Below are 16244 nucleotides of genomic sequence, written 5' to 3' on the forward strand. Positions count from 1 at the left end.
GTCTGTGTGAGGCTGTGTGTCTGTGTGATATTTTGTGGGTCTAATTGCAAGTATATTGTCCCAGTGAGTGAGTATTTGGGTTTCTGTGTGAGTCAATGGGTGTCTGTGTGAGGCTGTGTGTCTGTGTGTGAGTCTATGGGTCTTAGTGCAAGTATATTGTCTTTGTGTGAGTTTATGGGTCTCTGTGAGTCTATGGGTCTCTATGTGATTATATGGGTCTTTGTGCAAGTATATTGTCCCTGTGTGAATCTATGAGTCGATGTATGTCTGTGTCTCTGTGTGATTCAATGGGTCTTTGTGAAAGTATATTGTTTCTGTGTGAGTCTATGGGTCTCTGTGTGAGTCAATGGGTGTCTGTGTGAGGCTGTGTGTCTGTGTGAGATTCTATGGGTCTATTTGCAAGTATATTGTCCCTGTGTGAGTCTTTGGGTATTTGTGTGAGTCAATGGGTGTCTGTGTCTCTGTGCGAGTCTGTGTCTCTGTGTTTGCCAATGTGTCTTCCTGTGATTCTATGGGTCTTTGGGCAAGTATAGTCTTTGTGTGAGTTTATGGGTCTCTGTGTGAGTCTATGGGTCTCTGTGTGTGTCTATGGGTATATGTTTGAGTCTATAGGTCTCTGTGTGGGTGTATGGGTCTATGTGTGGGTGTATGGGTCTATGTGTGAGGTTATGGGTCTCTGTGTGAGTCTATGGGTATCTGTGTGAGTCTATGGGTCTCTGTGGGATTTTTTTCTCTGTGTGTGTCATTGGGTCTCGGTGTCTATGGGTCTGTGTGCAAGTATATTGTCCCTATGTGGGTGTATGGGTCTCTGTGCGAGTCAATGGGTGTCTGTGTGAGGCTGTGTGTCTGTGTGAGATTCTATGGGTCATTGTGCAAGTATATTGTTCCTGCGTGAGTCTTTGGGTTTCTGTGTGAGTCAATGGGTGTCTGTGTGAGGCTGTGTGTCTGTGTATGATTCTATGGGTCTTAGTGCAGCCGTCCTCCCCTAATTAGCGCGAATAATCGAGAGTCTACTGTACTTGGCTCCCATTGCCACTGCTTTGCAGCACTGAGTAATGAGCGAAAGCCCACGAGCACAAGGGGACAACATTCACAGGGCCGCACAGACAAGTCACGTGCCCCAACTTTCTATACTGCCACCTTTCAGCCCCATGAGTTTACAGGCACGTGCCACCACCTCGGTCAGATCAGTAAATGCAATCACGTAAAATTGTCCATTGCAATGATTGATGTTGATTGACGTGGCTCTGTTGCTGTCCCCTTTGTGGGCCGAGTCGTCTGCGCGGGAGCAGGAAATTGTTATCATTGAGCACGCGCATCGATCTATCGTGAGTTCTACAATTTTAGTTTAATTCATTAACCAACTCAATTTTCTTAACTTAAACATAACTTATACCACTATACTTTAGTGGTTTTTGGCATAGAGATCCACGGAAGATGAATATTTGGGATTATCCACGATTTTGAATTATCCGTGGCCATCCTCCCGGTCATTAGTGTGGAAAATGGAGAGTCTACTGTAATCAACAATCCTTTTTTGGCCCAATATTGAATAATCCTTTGATAAACACATGCTTGGTTTTGTTTTTCCAAGGTAAGTCCCAAATAGCAATAGGATTCATACCAACCCCTCTTGTACATTTGATCACCTTTTCAAGTTGCTGCGATCCCCAGTCGGTCGCACAGAGGTGATGCGTAAAGTAAAGGCCGACCGAAATTCGGTTTCGGTGCCGAAAGTTGGCAAATGGCCGCTTTCGACATACGTTCGGTTTCGGCCGAAAGTACATTTTTTACTTTCGGTTTACTTTCGGTTTCGGCCGAAACTGATATTGACTTTCGGTCAACCGAAGATCTATTTTTAGAATATAACGCTAGTGCTACGTTTATCTCTCTGCCTATCGGCCGGTCAGTCGGCGCTAGGCAATCCTGCGATAGGCTGCAAAAACACATCAGCAGCAGCTTGGGAGCGAGGTTACAGCCGCAACGATGGTCTGTTAATGTCAACAGACGGCAGCCTGCTTTTGCATCCGTGGGTGGAGTCTCTTTGGCGGGACGACAACAAAGTGCCGTTGTTGTCTGTTCCCAGCCGCCTGCCCGCCTTGGCTTATGTGTTGCGTTCTCTTCAGTCTATACGCGTGTTGATACCGAGATTCGAAGTCTGACAATATTCTTCTTGGTTCTTTCGGTAAAGTCACTTAGAAGGGAAGTAATAAAATAATAAAAATAAAACATAATAAAAAAATGAAGAATTCTTCACCTGAGGACAGCTGCTTGCGTTGTGGCCGAAACGTCGTGAGAATTATTTTATTATGTTTTATTTTTATTATTTTATTATTTCCCTTCTATGTGACTTTACCGAAAGAACCAAGAAGATGAATCCCTGCAGTCACGAAAGCTTTAAATCGAAATCTGACAATATTGTTATTCAGTTAGTTAATAGTTACGTAGCGAATTAGTGATAACAAAATTACGAATCTGAGTGAAGTAGAAAATTAAACTTAATAAACGGAGCAGTTAATCACTAAAGTCGATTCTGATGCAAGAAACAGCAACCTGCTGGGCGAGAATGCGGAAAAACTGGTATTTCTTAACTACAACATTCGTTTGTTTAGATATAATCACTAAGTAACACCTAAAGATTTGATATTTAACGACTCTTACTGCAGGCTCTGAATGATTAGTTCTAGATACATTTTTTATTAAAGTAGCATTGCATCATGACCTATATATAAAAAATGAAAATTTGTGAATGTGTCTGTTCAAAATGTTTAGCGTACTTCCTGACATGCAACAAACTTTAAATTTGCCATGTGGGTACTTTCCATACTGTACACCATGCATACACTTTGGTATTATTTTTTGGGGGGGGGGGCGGTGCAATAATGCATATATTTTGCACGGCAAGCGAGCTGTGACGTCACATCTGTCATGTCACCCGCGCATGTGTAGCGCTTAGCGCTACGAACATGGCGTGGTGCTGGCCACCCACCCCCTCGTGTGCCATGCCGGCCTTCATAGGTACTCGCTAACAGCACTTGCCCCCTACAGTCTCACAGGCTACATGGTGGATTTTTGTCCTTATCCTGTGTGTATGTAGGGGGGGGCAGCGACTGCGTAGCGATTCGCGCGCTGCGCTACAAACCCGACGACCAAAGTTCAATTCCCACTCATGGCCACCGCCGGTGACGATTATTTGAACTGGTCCTGGGCCTCCCCTAGGTCGACTCAGCCTCAAACGAGTAAGTGGTGTGTCAACATCGCCACTGGGGAGACAAAGGCAGCCGGCCGTGGTGAATCCAAGTCCCGGGCGAAGCCGGGTAGTAAAGCTAGTATTTCATAAATCTTGTGTTCGGTAACTTTGGTTATAAACCTTTCTGTTTTGGTCTCGGTCGAAAGTGTAGTTAAACTTTCGGTTTCGGCCGAAAGTGAAGTTCAACTTTCGGTTTCGGCTTCGGTTTCAGGCCAAAAGCCAATATTTAACTTTCGGTCTGGTTTCGGTTTGGGCCGAAACCAGAAATTCAGTTTCGGTCATCCTCTAGCGTCAATGCTTCAGCCTACAACACGCCATGGCAACGTAACTGGTACTGGGCAACTATCTGAACGCTGGAATAAAAAAAACCCGTCTTTCTTGCAACCAAAAACGGCAGGATGGATATGCATGGTGTGCATGCATAATGTGAATGTATGTCTGTTGATTATCCTATGAATAACCCAACCGATATTGGATATCCATTGTAATTTATATGCATTTATAACCTCCCCCCCCCCCCGGCCTTCGGCCTAATTGCCCCACAAGTGAGACATCACATTTATCTCTTGAGAAATCCTCCTGCTTCGCTCTTAACAACCCTGGCTATCGCCTGTTGATGTGAGTTGGAATTACTGACAAAACGTCGTACTCGAATTGTAAATTTTATTTTATACCTACGTGACTTTACCAAAAGAACCAAAGAGTATTGAATTGTAAATGTTGGGGGTTTACTCTCGAACACACCAGTGTGCTGAACTAGTAACGAATTAGCACGTTTTGATTACGTGACAAACCTCACTACAGTAATTGGCTGTGTTGGCGGTGGCGGGTTGAACGACACATTCATATTTACGTCGTCTAACCCAAAAACCTCGATTATGGATAATGGTCGTGAAAGCTTGAGGTCTTCTTGGGGTAAACAAACTTATGAATATTTATGTTGAACTTCTTTCGCACCGTACATAGCCAACTGTGCTAATCGGAGGTGTGGAAATAGAAAAAGCCTTGGTTGGAACGCAGCTAAAAGGCCTGGTGACAGAAGTGACCTGTCTGCTATTTTACATCTCTAGGTTTCAATCAACTCATTGCCCAGCATAAATTTAAACGTGAACTCGACTACGGGAACAGACCTGAATCTGACCGTCAGAACGGAGGCTTTGGATTCGGGCCGTGGCCCAGGTGCAGTGGTTTGTGCTGTACAGAGCCCTCGACAAGATCGGTGCCAGACGCCAGCGCCGCGGCCGCCCTGCGCGAGCGACCGCTCGGGGTAGAGCGGCCGAGGCTTCCCACCAAATCGCTCCTCCAGCATTTCCTTCAGCCTGCACGCCCCGCACACACAGGCCGCAACGCGATGTCCACACACAGTAACAAAAAATGCCACACTCCAAGTGCTATGAGGCTCCATCCACACGGTGGCGCTGCTACACAAAGCAATGAAGCACGGCTGTTACGAAGACTTAGGGAGTTTAGTCATTTGTGGAATTGTTTTTTTAACTTGTCATGGGACCTTGTTGTCAGCATCGAAGTATAAAGAATAACAATAAGTTTTACCCTTTCTGGCAATAAAACATGTCTTAAGATGTTCAAACACCAAATAGATCACGTTACATTTTTCATGAATGGAAAACTTGTTTCTCTAGTCCAGCGGTCGGGAACCTATGGCTCGCGAGCCATATATGGCTCTTCCGGTGACGGCATATGGCTCCCAGACAATTTTGAGTTGGAAAAAATAATAATAATAAAAAATCAGTTTGGAACTGATTTTAAAATACTTGTGATATTGTTTAATAATACTGTGTCATTTTAAAGTAAACAGAAATTAGTTTTGAAGATAAATTTCACGGGTCACGCCTGCATGAAGCTCAACCTCACCACGTATGAACCAGACTACAAGGCCATCAGCAAAACCATGCAGCACCAGAAGTCGCATTAAAAGTAAGACATATTTAATTTATTATACGTTAAAAATACTATATGGCTCTCAATGAAATATATTTAGAAATATTTGGCTTTTATGGCTCTCCCAGTCAAAAAGGTTCCCGACCCCTGCTCTAGTCCATACCACGAGCCACTGGTCCAACATTCCTCGTAACATTCAGCAATTCCCTTTCTGCCACGCAACATGCTGCAGGTCAACGTTTTGGAGGGCGTTGGCTCTGCATAGGCTATTGAGGCCCAGAGTCCTGGGCTGGGCAACAGTCGAGACCGCCGCGGGTCATTGACACGGAGCGGCCCCAACGAGTCACAACGCCGCTAGAGTGAAAGCTCGCGATCGAGAGTCGCCGCGCCATCTGAACGAGCCATGTTCCACATGGTCAGGGCTGTCAACGTTCTTGCCCAACTCACGGCGGCTCGCTTTGACGCTGCTGAGCACGCTTCCACGCATGCTCGGAATGGAGGCGGGCCGTTAACGCTCCGTGTAGAGCAAACTCTAGCGCTTCCATGTAACTCGGCTGTCTGCGCCGCGATCTACAATGTTAGCTGGAGTGCAGACTTACTGAGGATCTGATAAAGCAATCTTGAGCAATGCCACTATGTATTGGGCCTGCCTTCATTGCACCTGTGCACGTTGCGCCCACGCGAGTGGTGCCTGTATGCTTGTGGGTAGGGGATGGGTGAGGTTTGTGGGTAGGGAGTAGGGAAGGGTGAGGATTGTGATAAGGGAGTGGTGAGGGACGAGGCTTGTGGGTAGGGAAGGGTGAGGCTTGTGGGTAGGGGGTGGACACTGGGAACTGTGGGTACTCTGTGCCCGCCCTATATAACTTTATCTGCAGCGTGTTCCGCAGGCCGCGAAGGGAATTTCTGAACCTTGTGAATGTTGGACGGTGGCTGGCAGTATAGTGTCATGGTGGCGTGGTATACAGGAGGGCGTGGGTTCCATCCCGACCCTGACGCCTGCTGTAAATTTGGAGTTTGCATGTTCCCTCCGCAGTCGCGTGGATTTTTCTCTGGGTCCTCTGGTTTTCCCCTCTACATTTAGATTCAAGATGCCTTAATAGTATTTGGCTAATTACAATTTGCACATAAGCCCCTTCGTTGAACTATTATTTGTAGTGAAATGAGAGCGTAAATGGGGTTTGCTGCTGGGCTCTGGCCCAATCACACGGCCCGGGTTATTGGGGGGCGGAGCCCGGTATGGGGGGCGTGTGGGAGGGGCCGCCGTTCACCTCGGCTCCAATTGGAAGCGAGGTGAATGGGGGTGGAGCCAGCAGGGCAGTATGAGAAGGCCGTATCTGACGATCCGGAAGGGGAGGAGTCAGGGTCACGTGGGGGAGAGGATAGAAGTGGGAGCTCGGAAGAGATCGGGGGAGTTGCGGAGTAAAGAGGCTGAGCCACGTTGGGTGGTGAGAGGAGATCCGCGCCATCGGCCACGTGGCCGAAGGACCTTCAGCACGCCGTCGGCCAGCGGAGTGCGGGAGTGGAGGAGCTAACGGAGGAGCGTGCGTGGGCGCGCGCGAGGAGACGCTGGTCCCCTGTCAGGACTAGCGGGGTGTGAGGAAGAGTGGAGGAGCCGATGAGGTCGCGCGTGCGGGGCGCGCGCTAGACGACGCTGGTCCACGGACAGGACCAGCGGGGTGCGGAGAAAGAAACTAAATAAAAGGCCAAAGGAGACCAACAGTGACCAACGAAGTCTTTTATTACAGTAGCCAGGTCACTTCTGAAAAATAGCTATATAGATCAGTAGGCACTTAAAATAAAAAAAGTTTAGTTTATAGCAGTTAGTATAAAAAAAAGAGAAATGCAATAAACATGTCACCACGCATTATCGCGCACACGGAGATGAGCCGAGCGGCCGCAGAGGCGAGGGGGAGAGCGGTCATGCTCACGTGGGTAGGAAATTTCCAAGCGCTTCGTCGGGCTGCAGGTAGAAGGAGGCCGGGGACCTGACGAAGGAGACGAAGGTGTGAGTAGGCGTCATCGCAAAACACCAATACCGCCCCTAGCCACGGGGCTAGACACAACACAGATACCCCCCTAGCCACGGGGCTGGACACAACACAGATACCCCCCTTGCCACGGGGCTGGACACAACACCAATACCCCCCCTTGCCACGGGGCTGGACACAACACAGATACCCCCCTTGCCACGGGGCTGGACACAACACAGATACCCCCCTTGCCACGGGGCTGGACACAACACAGATACCCCCCTTGCCACGGGGCTGGACACAACACCAATACCCCCCCTTGCCACGGGGCTGGACACAACACAGATACCCCTCCCCTTGCAATGTGGCTGGACACAACACAGATACCCCCCTTGCCACGGGGCTGGACACAACACAGATACCCCCTTGCCACGGGGCTGGACACAACACCAATACCCCCCCTTGCCACGGGGCTGGACACAACACAGATACCCCCCTTGCCACGGGGCTGGACACAACACCAATACCCCCCCTTGCCACGGGGCTGGACACAACACAGATACCCCCCTTGCCACGGGGCTGGACACAACACCAATACCCCCCCTTGCCACAGGGCTGGACACAACACAGATACCCCCTTGCCACGGGGCTGGACACAACACAGATACCCCCCCTTTCCATGCGGCTGGACACAACACAGATACCCCCCTTGCCACGGGGCTGGACACAACACAGATACCCCCTTGCCACGGGGCTGGACACAACACAGATACCCCCCCTTGCCAGGGGGCTGGACAAAACACAGATTCCCCCCCCCCTTGCCATGGGGCTGGACACAACACAGATATCCTCCTTGATACTGGGCTGAGTGCATAAGCAACTGAAGTAGAATTGTGTTAAATAAAGTACATACAGTAAAAAACTCATGAAATAAACTTAAATGAAGAAAACTAGCAATATAAACATGGGGAAAAACAAGCTCTCAGCATATAAAACAAGCAATGACATAATGCTACGAAATGAAAGAATTACATAAGACGACAATAAATGCCTTAACCCTCGTGGAGCTCAAGTGAGGCGTAAGGTTGCCCCTCGCCTTACGTCTCGCTCCACGGTATTCATCCGCAAACATCACTGTGCTGCAATATTTGCGCTTACGTAATTAACGCAAGAATGTCTGCATATCGATGTTTTATTGTTACATGATTTATGGAAGCATTCCCATTAGGTTAGATTTCCTCAAGTCAGATATTTCGCAACCTGTGGACTGTCTGTACATGAAGGAAGATTCGCATTGCCGTTTACGACAGATGCTGGTTAGTGAAGAGCATTCCAGATTGTAGAATGCCGGATAACAATATATTTTCCTGTATTTTAATACATCTTTACTTTCCAACGATGAGCTGTACTAGTCATGAATTGGCATGTTTTGGTTACGTGACAAACCTTACTAATTGACCGTATTGGGTGGTGCCGGGATTAACGACATTTATTATATTTACGCAATCTAACCCAAAAACCTCGATTATGGACATTGGTCGCGAAAGCCTGCTACATATTCAACTGACAGCTTGGTAGTGTACCATTAAAATGTCAAGCAGCAACATTTTCAAAAAGAGAAAGCGTACAAAAAGATGGCATCACCGTTTGTCCCTCTCCGATTGCTTGCCAAATACAAGGAAACTATTGCAAACGTGGCAGAGTGAGTAAAACTCGTAACTGCAAATCACAGACAGAAGCAAGCGACATCTTGTGTCGTTGACTCGGATTCATCCATTCTGGTCCCTTGCAAAATGTTTTTGACAACGCCTGAAAAACTTCGCTTTCACTGTTAACAAATAAATCTTTGGCTCATATTTGCAGGTTGTTTTATCCACTGCAGTAGCACCCAGTTACACCACTGGGGACTTCACACGAAACCAGCCGAGAGGCGTTTTGATAACACGTTCACATACAAAAGACAAAGATCCCCCGTGTAGCCTTAACAGACTGTTGGGGCAAGTGCCGATAGTGAGTAGCATCCATGAAGGCCGGCACGGCACGAGAGGGTGTTTGGCCAACATCAAGCCCGGCCGCCTTTGTCTCCCCAGTGGCGTTGTTTACACACTGTACCAGGTACTCATTTGACGTCGAGTCAACTTTAGGGGAGGTCCAGGGCTGGTTCATATAATCGTCACCAGTGTTGGCGGCCATGAGCGGGAATCGAACTCGTGTCGCCGGGTTCGTAGCGCAGCGTAGCGCTAACCGCTGCACTATTGTGCACATGCAGGCAGATACAAACACCCTGACATACACACTCGTACACAACGTGGCCATACGACTGTCGTAGCTGTACCTTGCAGGTCGGGCACACAAACTCGCAGCCCGCGCGTGCGCGTGCCTTTGTCCTGCAGGCATGCTCCACACAAGACGCGTGTCCGCACACCGGCAGCAGGTAGGGGCGGCTGCGTGACGCGTCCCAGGCTCCACTGGGAAACAGACATTTTTTTAAATCCCAACCAAGGCATGGGATCAGAACAAGTGCTAAGGCAGCACCTGACGCGCAAAGACAGCGTCGACTTTTCCCATTTGAAAGCGGCCACTCCTCGTCATCATCACAGATTAAGGGGTCTGTAATTATGACGATAGACCTGATTTTCATTCAATCAGGTCTATAATTGAATGACAATCGTAGACCTGATTTTCATTCATTTAGGATTTTCTTTGGACGTCAGCTAATAAAGTAGATTATCGATTATTCGTGCTGACAGGGAGGACAGCCGCGGATAATTCAAAATCGCGGACATTAGATTACTTTTATTTAAACTATGAACTTCATACATTAACAGTACATCTAGCAACTAATTTACCTGGTGGTATTGAAACAATTCTTACATGCTTGTGTTGAACCAATGCCGCTTGAAATGATACAACAGCAGGCGTTGACGATGAAAAGCGTAAAAAACTATTCTGAGTTTATTGTCCCTTATTTTATGGCCTGCTCAGATCTTCTTTCGGGGACTCAATTCGCTACTTTTAGCTCTGAACATCAAGCGTAGCGAGTGAGACTCTATGAAGGCCAGCAGCGTGCTGTTAGTGGTCGTGTAAGCAGAATCACAGCCGTCTTTGTCTCCCGAATCTACACTCGCAATGAACCGAGTACTCATTTAAGGCCGAACTGACCTAAGGGAGGCTCCCAAGAATGGTTTATATTTCGAGTTGCCGCTGTTTCTCCCCGTCAGAAATTAAATTACCTTCACGCATCTTCATGTGGCGTCTCCTTGAGACGACTGTAACTGCACGAGCTAAAGGCGTGTCTTTCTGTAAGCGCCACACTGCCTTACGCGAGACTTCAGTTTTACATTTTCCATCATCTACTCCTTTAACGGATGTAGAAATGTAAACTAACTTCTTTCGCACCGTACGTAGCCAATGGTGCTAATCTGATGTGCGGAGCAAGAACAAACACTAAAACACAAAACGCACGCGCATGTAGGCCGTGCTATAAACAATTACCTTTGATTTCCTGTGCGGGCAAGGACGATACAGTCCACTAAAACTACGAGCACGCGGCACACCACCAGCGGCCACGTCTCCTGCCGCGTGTGCAGGCGGTGCAACTGCACGGGCCCACACGGGCGGGGAGTTGCTGCAGTGCCATGCCACGTGGAGCAGAGGGGGGCATTGGCAGGCTTCATTCTTGTGTTTCTTGCACCAGAACCAGACTCTCACACAGAGACCCAGATACTCTCACACAGAGACCCTCACACAGAGACTCTCACACAGAGACCCAGAGACTCTCACACAGAGACCCTCACACAGAGACCCAGAGACTCTCACACAGAGATTCTCACACAGAGACCCAGAGACTTACACAGAGACCCAGAGACTCTTACATAGAGACCCAGAGACTCTCAACAGAGATTCTCACACAGAGACCCAGAGACTCTCACACCGAGACCCAGAGACTCTGACACAGAGACCCTCACACAGAGACCCAGAGACTCTGACACAGAGACCCTCACACAGAGACCCAGAGACTCTTACACAGAGACCCTCACACAGAGACCCAGAGACTCTCACACAGAGACCCATAGACTCTCACACAGAGACCCAGAGACTCTCACACAGAGACCCTCACACAGAGACTCTCACACAGAGACCCAGAGACTCTCACACAGAGACACAGAGACTCGCATACAGAGACCCTCACACAGAGACCCAGAGACTCTCACACAGAGACCCAGAGACCCTCACACAGAGACCCAGAGACTCTCACCCAGAGACTCAGAGACTCTCACCCAGAGACTCAGAGACTCTCACCCAGAGACTCTCACACAGAGACCCAGAGACTCTCACACAGAGACCCAGAGACCCTCACACAGAGACCCAGAGACTCTCACCCAGAGACTCAGAGACTCTCACCCAGAGACTCTCACACAGAGACCCAGAGACTCTCACCCAGAGACTCAGAGACTCTCACCCAGAGAATCAGAGACTCTCACCCAGAGACTCTCACACAGAGACCCAGAGACTCTCATCCAGAGACTCTCACCCAGAGACTCAGAAACTCTCACCCAGAGACTCTCACACAGAGACCCAGAGACTCTCACACAGAGACCCAGAGACTCTCACCCAGAGACTCAGAGACTCTCACCCAGAGACCCTCACACAGAGACCCAGAGACTCTCACCCAGAGACTCTCACCCAGAGACTCAGAGACTCTCACACAGAGACCCAGAGACTCTCACCCAGAGACTCTCACACAGAGACCCAGAGACTCTCACCCAGAGACTCAGAGACTCTCACACAGAGACTCTCACACAGAGACCCTCACCCAGAGACTCACACAGAGAGCTATTCATCATGGAGCAGCCATCCAGCCGAGTCTTGAGGGATCTGTGGGTCCTCTTGATTTTCATGGGGTGGCGCTTGCCCCGAGCCAATTTCCACATGGATCCTCTCATGTGGCGGCTTCGGTAAACTCGTCCACGTTGCGATGACTTCTGTTTAAAACCGGAAACAAAATCAGTATGAGAGGCAAGAGATTGCAGTCTCCTTCTTCCCCTGTTGGTCACATCCACTCAAATATTTTTTTTCACTTGCCATCTACCACACCACCACCATTGATTGAACACGGGTGTTGTACTTGCCTTTTAGTCGCAAATATCGGACAACTATTTGTAATCCACAGCATGAACAATGTGTGTGCTTGTAATAAATGTGTGCGACTTTGTCGAGGGTGTGAGTGTGATTTTTTATTGTTTGGTGTTGTAACGTTCTAACCTGCCTCTCCTGGACATCTGTGAAAAATAGCTTAATAGCTCATCGGATTCCTCCAGTATAAATATTCTTATTCTGATTTGTGTCATCTATGCATGTGAGATTATGACATTTGCCTGAGTGATCTATATCCACGATGCCTCTCTGGGTGTGGTGTCTCTGTGTGTGTCTGTTGTGGTGTCCTGCTGATTCTCTATGTGACAGTGAAGCCAGCACACTCTCTCTCTCTTACCAGTTGATTCTTCCGCCAGACTCTTAGGCTGGTAATGGTGATCCCCGTGCTCTCCACGTGGTAAGTGATGGCCACCGGCCCACTGTGCAGCATCTTCATCAAGGTCGTCCACCTTGAGGGAGACGGGTATTCTCCATCTTGCGGAACCGTCATCCAACAGCCTAAAGAAGAAGCTGCTTGAGGTACCATTTCGGCCAAGTTCGACCGAGCCTTTTGTTTCGGGAGGTTGGTGGTGTGGACGGCCATCGCTGGCATGGCAGGAGGTCGTGGACGCCACTGTTGAAAACATTGCACAAGTATTTGTAATGTACAGCACGACAACAAGTATCTTTCCCTCTCTTTAGTTCAGCCTTGACTAACAGCTGGATTCTCGGAAATAAACAAAAGTCATTGGTCATGTGCCATGGCCCTGCGTAGTTTGATCCTCTGGTTTTTCCCTCCACATTTAGAAACATTTATTTCGATAATTTAGATTATTTTGCTGCTATGAATGTCCAAATGATGTCACTTTGTTGATCTATCATTTGTGACCAGGTTCCGTCTGAAAAATAAGTTAGTACCTCAGTGGGCTTTGTATGATGGGGATGGTTTAGTTTTATTTGTTTGTTTTTGGGTGATTTGTTAACCTTTCATGTACTTTGCACTATTATCATGTTTTTGTAGTATTTGTTATTGTAATGTTCTTACCAGCCCCGACTGGACATCTGTGAAAAAGAGCTTCATAGCTCATCGGATTCCTCAACCATAAATAAATAGTATTATTCTGACTCTACTGGCTGGGGAAATAGTTCTGTCCGCACCAGGGCAACTCACCAATGCCGCACAAGGACAGCTGAGTCCAGCACATGTCCCAAATGCCACGCTGCCAGTAACAAAAAACACCCTTAAAGTTGCAGTGGATAATATTTAAGCATTATTAATTGAGCAAGGTGTTTGCGACTTTGTCTAGGATGTGTGTGTGGATGTCATATATACTTGTGTGTGTGGTGTATGTGTAGGGGTGTTACGGGAGGGTGAACAAACACACGAGGGGTGGTTATGCCCGCACGCGGAAGGATGCTTATATTCACGTCCGCATCGGTTAGCCCTGGGGGGCTGTAACGGCGCTGTGATCTCCCACGGCCCCACCCCTCGTGGGGGAGTTGCTATATAAGGCGGTGAGCCGGTGGGCACGGGGTTCAGTATTCAGCCTAACTAGTGAAGAGTGAAGACCGGCTAGATAGGCCCTGGGACTCCCCTGGATCGCTGTCCTTCTAAGGACCGACCAGGGCAAGCCAGTGGCGTGGCCCCGAGAGCCCAGAGCCGATGCTCTTGTAAGAGCTGGTCTGGTGGCTAAGGGTGCCGTGATCCTAGCCTGGCCAGAGCTGGATCAGCTAGCCTCCCCTAGCTCTCGAGTGGAGGACCTGGGAGTAGGCTAGCCGGGCTAGAGTTAATGGGGTCTCCCTGTTAGACGGGTGAAGGGGCCATTACCCCTTCGAGTGTTGTATACATTGGCCTGTGCTGAGTGAAACATTATAATAAATAAGTGTGCCTCCGACTACGTCGTCTACGTCTCATTGAACCTACTACATATGCGAGTGAGATTCTTATATCTACGCGAGTGATCTGTACGCGTGATACGTCTCTGCGTGTGGTGGCTCTGCGTGTGGTGTCTGTTGCGGTGCCACGCTATGGTCTGTGTAATCGTGAAGCTGGCACTCACCACTGCATTCTTCAGCCACACTCCGAGGCTGAGGAGGGCGATCCCTGCACTCGCCACCTCGTAGGCGATGGCCACCGGCCTGCTGTGCAGCATCTCCATGAAGGTCTTCCACCCTAAGGGAGCTGGGTCGTCGTCTTCTCCTCCTCCTCCTTGGGGAACCTCCACGCCATGGCTGGGAGAGGAAGCGACTCGAGGCTCCCTCTTGGCTTCGTGATCTGCGAGCCGGTCGCTGATGTGGACAGCCACGGTCGCTTTGGCGAAAGGTAGAGGCTGCCCGGCCTGTGGCGGTTGGACCTCCCAGGCTCCCCCCAGGTTAACCAGCCAGTTCGGGGAGAAATTCTTCTCCTCCGTGGGCCCAGACGTGAGGAACGCGTAGCTCGTCACGAGCAGCGCCACGAGGGTGCGTGAGGTACTGCGCAGCCCATGAGCCTCCATGGTGACTGCTCCGGGAGAGGCTCCAGGAGGCTTCGTGCAGAGAGGCGCTCCTCAGCACGCAGCTCGCAGCGTGGCTCCAGCGGCACACTGGGCGGAAGCGGATATGACGTCACGGCCCGAGGACGGATATATGTTGTGTCTCATCTGTGTGTCTGTATGTCTGTGTGTGTGTGTGCGGTACCGATCCAGCTCCTGACAAAGGAGTGGCAGCCTCTCCTCCGCAGTGAGCGTTCGAACATTCCACGTGGCCATCCATAGTGGCTTTCGTTGTTTCTGGAGGAGCCCCGAGGGTGAAGATTTAATCTCCTGGCTCCGCCAATTGGGGTTTGGCCAGGAGATGTTATAGACGCCTGTCCCCCCGGGGCCTCCGGCACAAGCTTATTAGTTACATATTTATGTTTAATTCGTAGTTTCGTGGTAATAAATTGAAGGTGGAGGGGTTACCAGCCCATCGCACCCGTCCAGAGCCCCCGTTTAGCCACTGTGGTGGTCACAGACGCCATGAGGGGAGAGGCCAATGGGCATTGGCTCTCCCCCCACAGCACTGTCCACGACAGTGTTGCCCATTCAGGCACCGCGAGGAGGTAGGGGGTTGTTTTGCCGGACAGTGATGGGGCAGTAGTGGAGAGAGTGGAGAGTTTCCCACACCTGGGCAGTATGCTTATGACCCGCTCCAGTGTAACAGCAGAGGTCTCACTCCGAATCAGTCAAGTGGAAATATCTTTTCATCGGTTGCGTAATGCTGTGTGGAAGCTACCTGGTCTGTCGCTCCGCACGAAGCTTCAGGTTTTCTCGGCCACAGTCATTCCCTCCCTTCTCTACGCTTGCGAAACGTGGACCCCCCTAATGGAGCATCTTTGCCGGTTGGAAACATTTAGGCTGGCCTGCCTACGATCCATCCTGGGTTTAACCAGGCTGGATTGTGTGAGGAGCTCACAAATCCTTGAAAGATCTGGGTAAAGTCCCATTGGTGAGCTCCTCCGGCAGGCAAGGCTGCGTTGGCTGGGTCATGTAGCCCGCATGCCCAGCCACCGCATGCCTAAACAGCTTTTGTTTGGCCGGATTGAGGGGGCTAAACGGGCACAGCACGGGCTAGAGAAGAGATAGGGTGATGTGGTACAGGAGGACGTGGAGCTGAGTGGACTTGCCGATGACTGGTACCAGCAGTGTCAAGATCGGCCTCTGTAGAGGAGGCTCGTGAAGGACACTACTGGGCAGTTGGAGGCAGTCGCCCTCCAACAACAACGGAGGGCGGAGGAGCGACGCTCACAACAACGAGCGGAGCACCGTGTGGCTAAAGCACAGCAAGTTAGTACAGTAGGGGGCACAGGTGGTGCATTAGCCAGTCATCTCGGTCATCTCAGTCAGTCAACCCGTGGCACCTGGGTCTGCCCCGTGACCTCCTGCCAGCGGGCGTTCGACACTTCACGTGGCCTCAAGGTGCACATGGCCTGGCACAAGCGTCGTGGTGACGTCACCGCCACTTAGTGGCGA

At 49.7% G+C, this 16244-nt stretch overlaps 1 protein-coding gene across 2 annotated transcripts in view; it reads right to left on the reverse strand.

Annotated features, from left to right (window-relative positions):
- Positions 1 to 14852, reverse strand: part of LOC133338976 (uncharacterized) — a 46098-nt gene extending 31246 nt beyond the window's left edge. The window contains exons 1-6 of one of the 2 annotated variants that reach the window (XM_061547104.1): positions 14316 to 14852; positions 12614 to 12889; positions 11948 to 12104; positions 9455 to 9587; positions 7078 to 7134; positions 4381 to 4569 (exon numbers count right to left, since the gene is read on the reverse strand). In XM_061547104.1, coding sequence (XP_061403088.1) covers positions 4381 to 4569; positions 7078 to 7134; positions 9455 to 9587; positions 11948 to 12104; positions 12614 to 12889; positions 14316 to 14750 — 1247 coding nt within the window. In that variant the 5' untranslated portion in view covers positions 14751 to 14852. Of the gene's footprint in view, positions 1 to 3516; positions 4570 to 7077; positions 7135 to 9454; positions 9588 to 11947; positions 12105 to 12613; positions 12890 to 14315 lie in introns of those variants that run through there. The other variant, XM_061547103.1, reaches the window with a different exon arrangement.
- Between the last annotated feature and the right edge of the window lie 1392 nt (positions 14853 to 16244).

This window comes from Lethenteron reissneri, unplaced genomic scaffold (assembly GCF_015708825.2).
Source record: "Lethenteron reissneri isolate LAM-NWPU_2019-01 unplaced genomic scaffold, ASM1570882v1 scaffold_1639, whole genome shotgun sequence".
NCBI lineage: Eukaryota > Metazoa > Chordata > Hyperoartia > Petromyzontiformes > Petromyzontidae > Lethenteron > Lethenteron reissneri.